The 13926-nt window shown below is 41.6% G+C and overlaps 1 protein-coding gene across 1 annotated transcript in view; it reads left to right on the top strand.

Annotated features, from left to right (window-relative positions):
• The window catches only part of CACNB4 (calcium voltage-gated channel auxiliary subunit beta 4), a 142378-nt gene that overhangs the window by 93648 nt on the left and 34804 nt on the right, over positions 1–13926 (top strand). The window contains exons 9-10 of the mRNA XM_084810959.1: positions 370–428; positions 13514–13623. Of these exons, the coding sequence (XP_084667085.1) occupies positions 370–428; positions 13514–13623 (169 nt within the window). The remainder of the gene's footprint in view (positions 1–369; positions 429–13513; positions 13624–13926) is intronic.

Raw genomic sequence — 13926 nt, 5'->3', positions numbered from 1 at the left:
CCCACTTCTATTAGTTCTTGGTAGGTGCTGGATAGGAAGGAAACTGAATATTGCCAACATTGTTTAGAGAGCTGTAAGAGAATTCTTGTTTAATGAGAGCAAGTAACATTTTGTGGTCCCCCATTTGCAAGTGCTTGGGAATGAGTCAGAAAACTTGTGAGCATTTGTCGCAATGTATTTTATTCCATCTGCATAGCTAGAAAATGAATTTGTCAGTTAAAGGAGATCTAACTGATAAGATGCAGCACCACTGAAATGTAAAGGGCATTGACTGTTTGCAATGCCCTCACTTTCCACCTCTTTTCTTACCTTGGGCTTCTTTCTTTCTGTTGTCAATCTTCTTTCCACAATCTTCCTCATCCCTGCAAGGTGACAGACATGATGCAGAAAGCCCTGTTTGACTTCCTGAAGCACAGGTTTGATGGGAGGTGAGGAAAAAGGTTCTTTTTCTTGTGTGTGTGTGTGTGTGTGTGTGTATGTGTGTGTGTGTCCCACCCCTGTGTTAATTATTCTATCTGGAACTGCTATCTGGAGGGTTTCCAATGTATGTTTGAGTCAATGGTGTAGTGTGTGGGTGGGCAAAAGGTAGATAGGGTGGTCTGCAGTAGATAACAAGGGTTCTGGACACCCAATATCAGTAACTTAAAAGCCCCCCCCCCACACACACACACACCAGCACATTAGGTTGCTGAAAAAGAACACTTATGGAGGGTGGTAAACAGGACTGGCTTTTGTGTGAAAGGACTGGTGAGTTTGGTTCTGATACTGATGACAAATTCCTGGGGTGAGCATGTGCTGAGGGGCACCCTGTCCCTTAGTTCTTAATGCATGTCTACCTGCCTGAACCACTGTTTTGCAACTGACCCCAGCTGGTGGACCTCAGGGTCTTATTGTGTGTGTGTTTGTGTACGTGTGTGTATATGTGTGGAGAGAGAGAGAGAGAGAGACTAGATCCCACAAGCCTGAAGTCTACCCACCCCTGGTATAGTGATTAATTTTGAAGTTCAGGAACTCATGAAAGCCCCCATAGTCACGCCTCCTTGTGTGTGTGTGCGCGCGCGTGTGTGGGTATACACGTGCACGCACACGCGCACACACCACTTTTCTTTTATTTATGCTCAAAGGAGCTAATACTCTGGTTAAAATCGTCATCAATAAGCCACTAATAAATTCTCACAATTACGTTTATGAGGCATGGTGGCAGTCCTATGCGTACTTATCTGGGAGCAAGCTCCATTGAACTCAGTGATGCATATTTCTGTCTGCATGAGTTCAACTTGTAAAACACATTGAGCTTTAACAAAAGATGATCTGCTTGATTATTTTCCTAATTCTCTGGCTTCCTTTATGCTAATCTGTCACAAACAACTGTAAAACCTGAAAGCCTTGTTAATCACCTCATTCACTTGCCAGAGCAAAGGGAGTCCATCAGTTCCCCAGGCACTCTGGCGGATGATATAATCGCTCAGAAAAACGCCCTGGAACTGCGTTGCCCCTCCACTACTCCACTGGTTTCAGTGAAGTTCTCTAGCTCATGGTGTATCCTTTCACTTAACGTTGAAATATCATCATCTCAGTTATTTTAGAACTGCGTAACGATGTCAGATAACTTTGTGCAGCAGCGAGGATCTAACAACAGAATTAAATGTTTAGCCTTGATGAATCAAAGTTGAAAGTGGAGATAGATGGAATGTAGTTATTTGTCCTTGAAGAAAAATACAAAGCCTGGCTCAGATGAATCATTGTCATACAATGCATAATCAAAGCTCTGAAAAATGACATTTTCGATGAACGTTAACTTTCAATGCACAGCGCTGGTGTGAACTGACCAAAATTCTTTGGAACTGCAGGCCACTGTTTAAAAAATGTGGATTAAAATACTTGCTGAAAATGATAGCTTATTCAAATATAATTATAATGTTTAGCAGTCTTACAATATGCCAATATGCACAATGTAACATCTTGAGATGTTAGCAGGTAATGTAGGGACTGGGCCCAGCACCTCTGCAGATGTGCCCCAAGAAGACATGGGAATTGACACTGAGTCAGATGGGGAGGTAGAAAGAACGATTGAGGTATCAAGGTTGCAGGAGCGGGGCCCCAGGAAAAATAACAGTAACAGAGAGGGTGAAGCCCAGCTGCAGTCTAATCAGTTGGATGGCAGCCAGCACCCCCGCCCACCTAGACCCAAGAGTTAGATGTCAGATGAAAAGGGAGCAGCAATGCAGGGTCATGAGGCTCTCCAAAAGACTTGCAGCATGGGAGACGACCCTGGGAAAGACCCATCTTGAGGGCGGGACTTAGTAAGCCACTCGGTCTGAGAAGAGGGTCTGTAGTAGACAGCTGCAGTTTAGTAGCAACTCTCATTCATAGTGCTTTATCCTGAGTAACTACCTAAAGCTTACTGTATTAGGCAACCCTGCTAGTAAAGCTTGTTGCCAATTGCTGCCTGAGGATACTACCTGTACTCTGAGGCAAGGCCTGTTTGTTTGTAGTTTGCATTATAAAAGTAATTGACTAAAAACATGGCTTGGCTACAAATGAAGCTAGAGGCTTCTGGGTCTCCGTAAAGACCTCTGCCCTGAGGACTTGGAGAGCTGCTGCTGGTCAGAGTAGACAATACCGGACCAGATGGACCAGTAGTCTGACCTGGTAGAAGGCAGCTTGCGTCTGCCTATGAGAGGCTGATGTGCGTGTTCTGCCACCTGTGTGGTAATCCATGATTTCCCCACTAGCCTGTGGAGCTGCTAGCCCGAGTGCCCTTCAATCACCCTGTTGCTTGATGGCATTTGAAATTGTACAATTAAGGGTTCAAAATAGAGATGGCATGCATTATTAGGATCTCTGATGGGGGTAATGGTGGGGCTTCTTTTCCTCATAGTAATAATGGACCAGTAGGAGAATGCTGGCAGAAGCTTGGTACTGTGCCAAGTTGCACAGTGGTTGTGGGAGCTGACTGGAAGAATAGAGTTAGCCAGACCAAGAAAGCATGGTAGTGCGGAATAGCGATGCACAAGGGTAATGAACATCACACATCTAGAAATATTGGCTCTTTGTACAGCTTGATATATTTGGCTTCTTAGCTTAGCTATCACAGTATCACTACTCTGACCTTTGCACAGAAACTATCCTGTTAGGGTTCAGCAATATAGATGAGTGGAAATTGTTTGGTTCTGCTAATCTGGGGTCAGATATTGCTTCTTAGGGACTTCTTCGCTACTTTTGTAAGAATGGAGATTTTCTTGCCTGATAGCTTAATGCCTAATGTAGGCTTGCGTTCTGTAGTCTATTGCTCAAAGAGCTGGTGTACAAATCTGCACTCTTGACTGCCACATCTGATTTTTGCTACTTCACTCAAGCTTTTGTCTTTTCAAAACATTCATTTTCTCCAGATTGCCCACTGCTCCGGCTACCTGGATGATTCTTGGTCCACTCCATAGTGGATGATGGGAGCTGTACACCAACACATCTGGAAGGCGCCAAGTTGAGGAATGCTGTCATAGTAGTTTCTCTTCCCTGAGTTAGGAAATAGCAGGAAGGTTTTATCCTCTGAAGGGGAGATAATATATTAGTTGATATTTTAAATTCATGTATATAGATTGGGAGTGTGGGGTGGCCAAGATCTTAGATGTGGGGAAATGGTTCCCTTGCTCCTCTCTTCCTGTCAGAGTGGAATATGATGGCAAAAACATGAGCAAACTAGCTTGCATTGGCCTCCAGATTAGTGATGGGGGACCTCCTGCCTGTTTTAAAAAGTAAAGTAGATCATTCTTAAATATGAGCCCATTCCAAAGTTTGGGCCCTGTTGGGATCCCATGACCTCATTAGTATTGCAGCAGTGTCCAGTAGTCATCCTGCTGCAATGCCCCACCTAGGAGTCCCTATGCTGCTTGTCAGCCTCTTCTCCCCTTACCTTCACCTGGGAGCACCTGTGGTAGTTGGGGCACAAAGTAAGGATTCTCTTGGACACTAGATGCTTACTTGGTAACCGCAGCATATAGACCTGCTTCCACAACACCATCTATGCTCCTGGTGACCCTGGATACTGCTGGTGAGGAAACACAGGGAATATAGTCATATCAGTAACTGTAGGAGCCACGTTTCCCATGGTGCCTTTTGTTGCTGCTGCTAGCACCCAACAAAGAAAAGTGAGAGGTACATGGCAGGACAGGACAGCTGCAAAGAAGGCATGAGCCTTAAAGAGATGTGGGCCTTAATTCGTAATGCATTCGGGGTGGGGGGGAGCAAAACCTTGTGTTCGCCATTACGTATCCTCCAGTTACAAACGCTGGTGGTAACAACACTCAAGGAATGATACACTGATGCTGAACATGGATGTACCCACACTTACCTCTCCCCTCAACATATTCTCTGTCAGATTCCTGCCAAAGTCAACTGAACATATGTTACACCCACAGTGCTTTAGCGGAGACTGAAGAGCATGAGTTCCTGAATGCATTTCACGGGTTTTAAAATGGGAAGCAGGACCTGTCGCGCAAAAGTCTGTGCTTAAAGTGATGGGTTTCTAGGTCATCAGGGTGAGGCAGGTATGTGTCTCATCATGACCGGTGAGAGAAAGCATGCTACACCGCCAGCAAGTGGCAGCCATAGTAGTAAGGGAGGCTTACTACCTACACCCCCCCCACACACACACACAGCACCCCCTACAGTTATCACTAAACAATAGCAACTAGCAAGTACAATATGTACTAATGCTGTGCCAAACATTTCACCCACGTTTTTTTCAACCACTCTCATTCAATTTGATAAAAAAGAAATTCAGAGGAGGAGAAACTTTGGAGAAATTCTCATGGGTTGGGCTTGGGGTTCTTGTGCTTACGTTACATATGAGGTGGCTGAGGAGTGTGCATGAATGTCCTGTCTGTCAGTGTATAATAATCTCTGTGGGAGCCTGTAGCCTCCTCCGCATCCTGCACTTCAGTTAAAGCCATCGTGAGGAAGACATCATGAGGCAATCCCTGCCATGGGGCTTTTTCTGTTCAGAAAGTGCAGGTGGCCTAGGAGGCTACAGAGCAATGGAAATATGTGTAGTAGAGAAAACACACACAGCACCCTCAGCTACCTCACAGTGATTAGGTAAGCTCAAAAATACCACCAAAAGAAATTCTAAATTCTGCCTCAGAAAAGTGGAAGCCTCAACACAATTGTTGCTGTTGCCACCTACAGAAGCAGTGCAATAAACCAAAAACCCTTAGAAAAAAAAGAAAGAACCTGTGCTACAACCCCTACCACTAGTGAGTCCTGTCTGTGAGAAACTGTTGGAGAAGTTCTCCTCCCCTAGGACAAATGAGGTGAAATTCCCACCCCCCTTTTCTCTGCCCACAAATACGCTGGAGAATTTTGAGAGGCCATTTATTGGAGAGCTCTAATTTGTATACCTGGATGCTTTGTCAATGCTTATGCCTGTTTTTAAATTTTAAATGTCAATAGTGTGGAGCACACTTAATAACTGAAGTGCCACTTTCTTTGGTATATAATACTAGAACTAGCAGTATTAATGCTTGCATTTAATTTTTTTTAAAAAAAAAAAGATCGAAAAGGCACACTTTGGAAACCACAGGCCTACAAATGGTAACATCTGTTTACTTAATTCCCAAGCTGCCATTTGTTGGATTAATTTCAATCAAGGCATTCTTGTTCTGTTTAATGCACTTCTAAAACTGAATGTGAAACTCAGAATAAATCTAATTGCAACCTGGCACTTGAGTACCTATCGGGAATAGAGAAATATAAACACTATGCAGAATATAGTGCTAAAGGCAGCCAACATTTGTTCAGTAGTGAGGAGTAAAACTGCAGTTTGGAGAAGACAATGCCTAGAAAATTAAATGTGACCTCGGTTTGCTTCAAAATGGTATGCATCCAAGCACTGAATATACAACCATCCAAGCAAACAAAAAATAGATATTTTCCCCTGAAGCTAGGATGTATTTTAATGGATGTGTACTCAGTTGAAACCATTTTAGAAGGGTAGATCTTATCCTATATACTAATAGAGAATTCATTCTTTGAGTGTGGATCTTTATGTAACCAAAACAGCACTGTCAATGCACAAGAGGGACATATAATCAGGCTCAGGCAAACCCCAAGGTTTGCAGAAGTACAAAAAAACCCTTTAAAAATAGATTACAGGGTGAGGGCCCTAAAAGAGCCTAATGAGGACTAAGCATGCTCAGTGGACATAAAATGCTGACTGACTGTTGAGGGAGGAAAAAAATGGAAAACTAGGGAGAGTTAGGGGAAATGGAATGAAGTATCCTGGAAAAGGGCACAGCTGGCTGGAACCCTGAACAGGAGCAGTCCACATTGCAACATTTTCTTGTAGGTCTCACATGTGTATTTAAATATTTCAGTGCCATTTTTCTTTTCTTTTTAAAATTTATTATATTTCTATACCGCCCCATAGCCAAATCTCTCTGGGCGGTTCACAAAAATTAAAAAACCATTAAAATACATTATATAAAGTATGAAACCATTCACATAGAACAAATAGCACACACAACAACAGCATATATCTAAAACAGTTTAAAGCAACCAGCCAGAGACAAAGACATTCATTGTTCAAAGAGACTCATTATCCTTTTTAAGTATCCTTTTTTTATTATTATTTTCACAAATCACAAGATATAACAAGAAAAAGTTTTTAAAAACAGACACAACATTTCAAACATAAGGACTTGAACCATCCATGAATTTAGAATTCCAATACATTACAAAAAGTGACCAATTCTAAATAAACTTGTTTACAGAATCTTGTTCTTTCAGTGCCATGTTTCTTAATTTGGAGTAATGACACCAAAATGGCTTTGGATTTATGAAGATAATTTTTTTTTAAGATTTTTTTTTACAAAAAGTTCCCTTCTGAAATGTATATTTTTGGAATAAAGTTCAGAGTGTAATTTAGCTGGGCTGCTCTGGTGAGGTGGTCCCTAATTCAACTTTCATCTCTGCGATGAACTCATTGGGTGCCCTTACATAAGTCACTATTTCTTTGTTTCCGCTCCTACCCCATCTCTAATATGGCGATGATAATAATAATATCAGCATGCCTTATCAATTTTTTTACAAGGATCAGTGAGTTAATTTATGTGAAACCTTTTGAGCACTTTGGAATAAATGCACGGTGGTAGTAGTAGTATGAAGAGGAGGATTGTATGGATAATAGTACTATGAGAATGTGGAGAATCTAAAAATCCTTTAAAAATTTTTAAAAGTTGCATATAAATAGGTGTCTTCTGAAGTTTAATTATATTATAAAGATAATCTAGGAAAGGTTATCTTTCCTTCTACCTGAGCCTAGTTACTAACGACCGAGGCCTGCTGTTGGCAGCCTACCAACTGCCGGTACAAAAGGAGCTGTTATGAGTCCCTGGCCTTGACTGCTGCTCTGGACTCAACCCTTTCCTGGTTCTGATTATGCATCTCCTTCTGGCCCACTGGGACCAACAGTCAGCTCCCCCTCCCCAAACTTGCCAAGGTGAAACTATTTTTTTTTTAAAATTCAAATATTTACTGAAGTATATCATGAAGAGAAGGCCACACAAGAGGATACAGAACCAACCACAACAACTTTTAATAAATAAAGCTTATTGAAAACAGGCCATGCAGCATACTTCTGCAAGGAATGCTGATGCAGCCACCTCCTGGTATGGCAAGCCAGGAGGGCCAGTACAGGACATTTACGCCTCACATTTCTGTCTCCAAACATAAGGGAAGAAGGATGAATTCCATGGCAATTGTAAGATTTTTGAACTGACTTGCTGAAGGAATACCCAGGAGTCCAACAGCTCTAACTCTGAAGATGCTTCCTGATGGAACATGTCAACTCCACATGCACGGTTGTTAATGACACTTGGTACTCTGCTGTGCAAGAATCAAAGCTCTTTGTAACAGTCAGTTATAGCTTCATAATGTGAATTCTTGCATTTTAGGGAGCTTTTTACAAGAAAGAGCATCAGCTGGTTGCTGATAATTGTTGCAACCTTTTTGTTTGCAACATGGTGCCTTTCTTTTTGTCAAATGGTGAAGGGTAGGCATGGGGAATACAGTAGAGGTCTCTGCTCACAGACTTCTTCACCTCAGATCTCCATGCTAAGACATGGAGAAGCCGTGGGTCATTGTGTGCACGGCTACAGGTGGGGTTTCTCAGCCTCTTTCAACGGACTTTGCTCCTTCACACAAATAATGCCTGAAGGATGCTCCTTAATCCCAGTGATTGTATTATGGGATAGCAATTTAGGGAGACGTAAACCCAGCCAGACCCACAGACTTCCCATGTTGTGCTATTGAATGTACTAACTCAGTAACAGCCGATTTTTTTAACCCAAGGTTCCTGTAACATGTCTTTATTCCACTCCTGCCCTCCTCTTGACCCCACATATAGCTAGAAAGTCAGTGTTTGGTGAGTCTTGGGTCCTTGTACCACTTTGTCCTAGCACTCATTGTGCAACTTTGGGGATGCATCTAGATCCAGCTTTGCTTGTGTATGCTCATGGAATCTCTAGCACAATGTGCCTTTTATCTATTTGAGGATATATGTCTGTCTGTCCAGTAATACATGTTCTCTGGATGGCATACAGAATGGTAAAATAATAAAATATAATATTCAAACAGTAAAAGAGGTGATCTATCTGGCAGAGGAAAAAATAAAATGTTAGCGCATATAACAAAAACAGGAATCATAAATCAAGCTCAGATTGTAAAAAAATTAAGTTGTTTGAAAAGCCTAGGTGAATAAAAAGGACCTCACAGGACACCAAAAAGACCATAAAGGTGGCACCAGGCAAACCTCTGTAGGGAGACTGTTCCAGTGCTGATATCAGGACTGCTTCTGAGTGCAGGGAGTGGCAGAGTAGTTCAGATTCTGAAGAAGAACCGCCAGACACGGGGGAGGTATGTTCCCAGGCTAGTCCAGATATGGCTAGGCAGACTTCTAAGGTTTCAAAGGTCCAGCTGCAGGAGGAAGGTCACTCTTCACCTGCCCCTGTGAGAGACAGTGACCAGGGAGAGGCAGTGTTTGGTGAGTCTGAATTAATAGATGCAAGGCGCAGACGCAGAGCCAAGAGGGAGATGGCTGGGGCGGAACTTAGAAGGTCTGCCCGATTGGCCCTGCGTGAACAGCAATGCTTAGAAGCCTCATGAGAGAGAGAGAGAGAGAGAGCGCTCCCCCCACCCCTTATGTTAGGCTAGGGAGCCTGCCTTTATTTCAAATGGTGGGCAACTTTCGTAGCTACCTTTTGAACCCCCTGAAGGCATTTCCTTGCAGACTGATAGTCACTGAAAATTTGCATCTGTATGACCCTTTGTGTTATTGGATTAAAAGCTGTAGATTGAAGCCTCTTGTCTGTGATTGATTTCGGTGTTTGAAGTTCAGTGTGGGTAAAAGGAACCCTGACAGCTGGGGTGCCACCCCCAAGAAAGTTCTCTCCCTAGTAGCCACCTGCCTCACTTCATTTTGTGGAGGCACTCAAAGTAGGATCTCTAGAGAAGATCTTAAAGATCAGGTAGGTGTATATAGAAAGTGATAATTTCATGAATTTAAGTTGACACAAGTTCTGTTCCATTTTGGAAAAATAGAATCTAGACATGGTTATCCATGGTTTGGTAACATCTAGGCTTGATAACTGCTATGCATTATGCATGGGGCTGCCCTTGAATAGGTGTTTGGAAACTTCAACTGGTTCAAAACATGGTGGCCAGTCTGAAAATTGGGCTTCACTATGCTGATCCTATTTCACCAATACTTAAAGATCGTTGGCTCCCAGTTTGTTTCCAAGCACAATTCAAAGTGCCCATGTTGACTTCTAAACAGCCCAGGACTCGGAAAGATGGAAGATTGTGTTCTCCCATATGAATCTGCCTGTCAATTTAAGATAATCTTCTGAGACTCTTCTCTGGGTGTCCCCATCTTGGGAATATAGGCAGGACACTACTGGAGAAATGTCCATTTCTCTAGTGGCACCTTGACCCTTGATTTCCCTGCCCTGGGATATTCCCCTGGCCACCATCTTTACTGTCTTTTAGGTCTCAAGCCAAGTCCTTCCTGTATGCCAGACCTTTTAATAGCAATTAACAGGTTTATTGTATATATGCTGCTTTTATTTATAGTGCTTCTTTTTTTCTTAGGATTTTTATTAACTCCTTTGTCATTTTATTACAATGTTTAATTTGAAGTTGGAAGCTGTCTTTAAGATGTTTACAGTGCTTGCAGTGCTTAAGATGGCTTGCAGGAGCAAGTTCTTGATTTTGTAATTGTTTTTATGGTTTTTATTGTATCTGTTTTAAACTGTACGCCACCCTGTTACTGAAGAGCAGCTTATAAATGGATGGAAATGAATAAATGAATAAAATCAGAAGCTAGTGACCCATCCTCAAGGATGCTTCTAAGAATTGATGCATCTTGATGTACTTTTAAGAATTCTTGCATTAGCCAAGCCCTGTTCTACTGATTTCATCCCTTCCCCTCTGTTATGTGATTTTTTTTTTTGTTGGTGCAACAGACTCAGTGGGAGAATTTGCAGGTAGCACTAAGCCAGGATTTAGTGCTACTTGCACAAGCTGGAATGAGCCTGAGCGAAGCCTCAGGTTTGCGTGCTCCTCCTATCCCTGTCTTCCTCGCATGTGGCCAGGAAGAGGATTGAGTTTAGTTTCACTTTCCAGGAAAGCTGGCTTGTTACATCTGAACCACAGATTGTTGTTTAAAACAAAGTCTGGTTAGTTAAACAAACCAGTAAAACAATCCAGGGTTTGTTACTGGCTTCTTTTGAAACTGACCAGTTTGTTTTAAATCACAATCAGTTGGTTATCCCCATACACAGTTTGCGGAGAAAAATCAAATCTAATGAAAGGTTTAACTTAACTAACTGCTTTTATTGAAACATTCAAAGTGTTACATCTTTGATCTTAAGAAAATTTACATAAATACAATGTTCTTTGTGTAAACTCCAGGGTGACCATTGTAATGTCCTTGTTGTGATCCAGCGACAACTTGAAATTTGAAGTTTGCCAATGAGCGGACAACTCATGGCAATATAGATCCCTTCATAATTTGTTTACAGGCTGTAAACAAATATAGGCCATATCATTGGACTGTGGCCTACACCTTTGTTTATAAACGTGTACAGAGACTTCTTTGTGTTCATATTTCATTTTGCTCCAATTTGCAATTATGTTTGTTTAATTATACTTGACTAGTTTATATTAAAAGTAAAACTATAATTGTAGTATATTGTCATAGAAGGTAGCCTAATTCTTTAAAAATAGTTTTATGGACATAAATAAACTCCCAACTTTGGGAGTGAAGTGAAAACCATTGGTATTCCTAGAATCTGCATGTAAAGAGCTTTCCAATGAAGTATGTTTCATGACAATCAGTGAACAGAAAGGCAGTCAAAAAGGAATGACCAACTAACTCCCAAATTTAAATTATATATATAAGATCAGATCTCTGGTTTAAACCTAATGACAAACCAGCTTTCCTGGAAAATGAAAGTAAATTTGTCAGGAGACCTTCTCATAGATATCTAGGAGCGGGAGAGGAGAGCACATGAGCCTGAGGTTTTGCTCAGGCTGGGTCTAGGTCATGCCCATCATGCTAAATCCTAGCTTAGTGTTACATGCGAACCAGGCCTATGTGTTACCTTCTATAGACCAAAGTGTCACATTTAGTGGAGTGTGTGAAATTAGATTAGACCACCCTTTCCCAACCTGGTGCTCTCCAGATACATTGGATTACCGCTCCTAGCATCCCCCAGCCAGCCATGCTGGTGGAAGGTGCTGGGAGTGGTAGTCCAACACATCTGGAAGGCAGCAGGTTGGGGAAGGCTGGATTAGACTACCAAATGAGTGGGTGCCTGGGACAGAGGGACTGTTCAGAAAAGCCTGTGTTCAGAGCAGCTGCTGCTTCCCTATGCTCAGGAGCAGAGCAGAGCAAATAGACATATAGCTGAATGCTGTTGCATACAAGATTTAAAAGTTCTTTAGTTTTCTCTATGCACAACTAAGGTGACATGAGCAAAGCCCTTCAAAGGTGATCATTGTTGTATAGGAACTTGTTGGATGAAACATCTTTGCAGTAAAATGCGTCATTCCTTTAAGCTGTCTTATGGGTTGAGGTGTTGTTTCTCATCAGCACTCTCCCTCTCCCCTCTCCTGAAGTTCTGAATAATCTTATTTCCCTGCAGCTTGTTTCAAGGCTTTCAAAACAAACATTTATATTAAATGTGGAACACAGAGCAGGTGTTCTGTGACTGCTGCTGTCAGATGTCTTTCAGTAGAGCATATGACTATGGTAACCGGACGTCATTGTTTTCCTATAGGAAACCATGGCAACTGTCAGTGGCAAGTCAAGGGTTGCTATGAATAAACCCTTTGTGGAGTATATTTTTGTATTATACATGGAAGATACTGAGGAGCATCATAACCAACAAGTATCAGCTATGTCTGTTGGTGCAAAAGAAGAAACGAGACATCATCTTAAGTGGGTCTGACAATTCACCTTTCTACTCTACAGAGTAGCACTTCTGCCAAATTGAGGACCCTCATGAATATTCTCCCACATGAAGAGTAGTGGACTTCTTTAAAAAATTCCCTGCAACTTGGAACATGATGACAGTTTCTTATTAAAAGGCAGGAGAACATTAGCATACAAAATTTCTGGAGGAAAACTTTAGAAATTCCATGGCACAGCCAACACAAGAATCATAAATCTAGTGTGCCAGAAAAAGGAGGAAGGGGATAATGAAGCAGCTGAGTTCTTATACTGTGACTGTGAAGCAGTTTTGATTCTGCAAAAAAAACAAACCCCAAACACCCTTAATTGGGAGGGTTCTCAAATAACACTAAACCATTAGCATTATGCAGTTGAACCACAGCAAGGAGAAGATGAGTAGCTCTTTAGTGAGGTACATGCTTTTGCAAGGTGAAAAAAAATCAAGAAGTGTTCAGCAGTGCCAGCTCAAAGGCTGCAGCACAGTTGTTGTTCCTTTGACTGACTAGCAGTAACAGATAAAACACAAAACTACTGATTTGATCTCATCCTTTCAATGTAAACCTATAGAAGAGCTATATTTATGGACTGGCATCTCAAGCCTAGACATTTTAGATGCATCTTAATCCCAGTGACTTTAATAGAATATACATCCAAGTAATGTGTTTAGGATAAAATAGAACAGAAGTGCTGTGGAACAGAAACCATGAACAACAATTTTTTTTGGTGTTCTACAAATTTTGTCTGCCTGTGCCACAGGTTGGCTTTCATTGTTTTTGATTGATTCTGTGTGGCTTTCTGCTTGCTCTTCCATAAATATGTCTTGTAACACAACTCATCAATTGGCATTTTGTAGACTTGTTTGCCTCAGTAATGCTTTAACTCATTGATAAGCCACAGTGCTTCCTTTAGAATGCAATGTTGTAAATGGCAACACACAATTTCTTTTTACACAAAAATCTTGATTTAACGTTCTTCTGTTCTGTCCTTTGTTTTTCTTTGTAGGATATCAATAACTAGAGTGACAGCTGACATTTCTCTTGCTAAGAGGTCTGTTCTAAATAATCCAAGCAAGAGAGCAATAATTGAGCGGTCAAACACGAGGTCCAGTTTAGGTAAGATGTAGCAGAAGTGTATGGTGACATTCTTGCATGCTGATGGTTGACATTTATTGGCAAGAATGAATTTGTGGCACAAAAATATGAGATTGGGCTGCTTAGATGTGTCAGCCTTCACTCTACTTCAGTTTTCTCCTCCAGATATCTCTCACCCAGTCCTTCCCAAATCTGTTAGTATATTAGCATGTCCTGTCTTCTCGTTTCGACCAATGAAACAATTTCTTCATGTGGCTCCACTAAGAAGTTCCACAAGATGTCTTGGTGTGCAAGTGTTTCCTTTTACAATACACATAAGCACAT

The sequence above is a fragment of the Heloderma suspectum genome, chromosome 1, assembly GCF_057233095.1.
Source record: "Heloderma suspectum isolate Gila_16-S chromosome 1, 16-S_ref, whole genome shotgun sequence".
NCBI lineage: Eukaryota > Metazoa > Chordata > Lepidosauria > Squamata > Helodermatidae > Heloderma > Heloderma suspectum.
This window is presented reverse-complemented; position numbering and strand designations above follow the sequence as displayed.